At 54.9% G+C, this 2322-nt stretch overlaps 1 protein-coding gene across 1 annotated transcript in view; it reads left to right on the forward strand.

Moving 5' to 3' along the window:
* The window catches only part of TRIP13 (thyroid hormone receptor interactor 13), a gene marked incomplete at its 5' end in the record, with an annotated part of 22317 nt that overhangs the window by 11233 nt on the left and 8762 nt on the right, over nt 1-2322 (forward strand). The window contains 2 exons of the mRNA XM_006140129.3: nt 1368-1431; nt 2108-2194. Of these exons, the coding sequence (XP_006140191.2) occupies nt 1368-1431; nt 2108-2194 (151 nt within the window). The remainder of the gene's footprint in view (nt 1-1367; nt 1432-2107; nt 2195-2322) is intronic.

The following is a 2322-nucleotide window of genomic DNA, read 5'->3' on the forward strand; positions in this document are numbered from 1 at the left end:
CTCCTCTCAGGATCTTGGGCACGCACACACACGCGCCTGGCGTGAGTTTAAGCCACTGGGTCCAGGACTCGAACCACGGTCGACTACGTGGGAGTCCAGCGACAGCCATTATACTAACTGCTGGTCCCTTAAACATAGCTCTTAAAGTCAGTGATTTGGGTTCAAAAGATGAGTCACCCAGTGGATCTTCGTTAACACTCCCAGGGATAAACATTCTTGAATTGGGTGCCTTGCCTGTTTAGGTAAGGGAGGGACACACTGCTTTAAATAAGCTGCTGCCTGGCCAAGAGCCACCTCTGACTTTCAGACTGCAGCTGAGTCACGCCCGGCGAGCCACCCGACGCGGTCTTCAGGTCCCTCTCAGGCCTGTGTCATGGGTCCCTTTCTCTGCTTTCGTTCCCTCCGCCAGCCACGCCGGAGGGAGAAGGCTTTTTCCATCCAGGGGGGATGGCCACGCCACAATCCCTTCTCCAGTCTCCCCTCAGGGTTTTGGAGAAACATGCGCACGTGCCTGGCGTGAGTTTCAAGCCACCAGGTCCGGGACTCCAAATGCGGTTGACTGTGGGAGTCCAGCGACATAACCATGGGGCCATCTGCTGGTCCCATGGTCCACATTTATCAGCTGCTCCCAAGAGGACAGAAGAGTGTTCAGCCAGCCAGAAAGTCACCTTAAAACAAACTCTTCTGGCTGAGACAGGAGAGAAGCCTCGGGGAGGGAGAAGCCAGCTTTCAGCCCAGATCCTCCACAGCTTCATGCCAGAAGTTCACAGAAGATCCAAAAAGTGTCACCAATATTCACTTTAAAAAAAGAAAAAGACCACTTTTTTAAATAATTATTTATTTTATTTATTCATTTATTTTTTTTTAGTTTGAGCAGAGAGAGACAGAGGGGGAGAATGAGAGAGAGAAAGAAAGTGAGAAAGCAAGCCACCAGATTCAGGACTTGAACCTTGGTCGGCCATGTGGGAGTGTCCAGCGCCTTAACCACCACGCCACCTGCTAGTCCCCAGAAAAAGACCATTTATTAACGCTCTATTAAAATGTTCGGGCTCTTGCCCAAAAGTCTTGATGCCTGTTTTTGTTATTTTTACTGTGTAAGTGTTGGCAATACTCTTTAAACACAGAAAGGCAGTAAATTCTGAGTAGGTTAGAAATAAGAGTGCTTCCTAGAGCAGTAAATAAGGGGGTGGGAAGACTTGCTTTCTGCAGTCTAGAGATGGCCAGGCCTGGCTGCCGCACGGAGGGCTAGGTGCCTCATCTTCGCCGTGCGTTTCGGTGACCGAGGACGTGGTCCGGGCGCGGCGGCAGCGGCTCGGGGTGCTGTAGGGCTGACCGTACAGTGATCTCGCTCCTTTCCACCTTCCCAGGTACCGGTATGGCCAGTTGATCGAAATAAACAGCCACAGCCTCTTTTCTAAGTGGTTTTCGGAAGTAAGTGTTAAGCATGAACGCGCATTGTCTGGGTTGTCAACCATGTAGTTGAAAAATAAAAGTCCTGCATTTTAGGCAAATACTTCTCTAAAAACGCCAGGAGAGGGATAGGTGAAGAGGGAAAGTAAGCAGAGAGGCCGTGGGCGGCAGGTTCCAGAGCTGAGCTGTGGCCTGGGGTCAGGCTGAGCCCCAGAAGACTTCCCGTGGCCACAGTTCAGGACAGTGCTGGTGCACTGCGGTGCTGTCCAGCCTTGGGGGCTGGCACCTCTAACGGGCTGCGTGCAAGGCCCCTGGAGCCAGTATGCCCGTCGGCTGGGCGTCGGGGCAGGCCCAGCACAGTGAGGACAGGCAGCGCTCCCAGCCAGTGCCCGGGTTCCCAGTCAGTGAGGACAGGTGGGAAACAGAACCGGAGGTGGACAGGCAGGTGAGCAGGGTGCGCACCGCCCTGGTCTCAGCATCCAGGAGCACAGCGGAGTGTTTTGGGCTGACGTCCCATACTGACCTGGCCTCTGATTCCAAGAATTTTCTGGTGGGTTTATGTGGTCAGCCAGAGTGGCAGATCGTGGGGGGAGCACCTGCAGCATGAGGGGTACGTGCAGCACAGTGGGGGTGCACCTGCATCGCGGTGTGGGGGGCGGGGGCGCCTGCAGCAAGTTCAGTAGTGTTTTGGTTCCAGAGTGGCAAGCTGGTGACCAAGATGTTCCAGAAAATTCAGGACCTGATTGACGACAAAGATGCCCTGGTGTTTGTGCTAATAGATGAGGTGGGCACTTTGAGGTGGTGGCCCTGCGGCTGGTCCCTCCGCCTCCCTCTCCTCCTCGCCCCCTCACCCCTACGCCCACTCCCGCCCCCTCCTCTCCCCCCCTGTGCCCTGCGGCTGGGCCCCCCCCC

The sequence above is a fragment of the Tupaia chinensis genome, unplaced genomic scaffold (assembly GCF_000334495.1).
Source record: "Tupaia chinensis unplaced genomic scaffold, TupChi_1.0 Scaffold000020_1, whole genome shotgun sequence".
Lineage (NCBI taxonomy): Eukaryota > Metazoa > Chordata > Mammalia > Scandentia > Tupaiidae > Tupaia > Tupaia belangeri.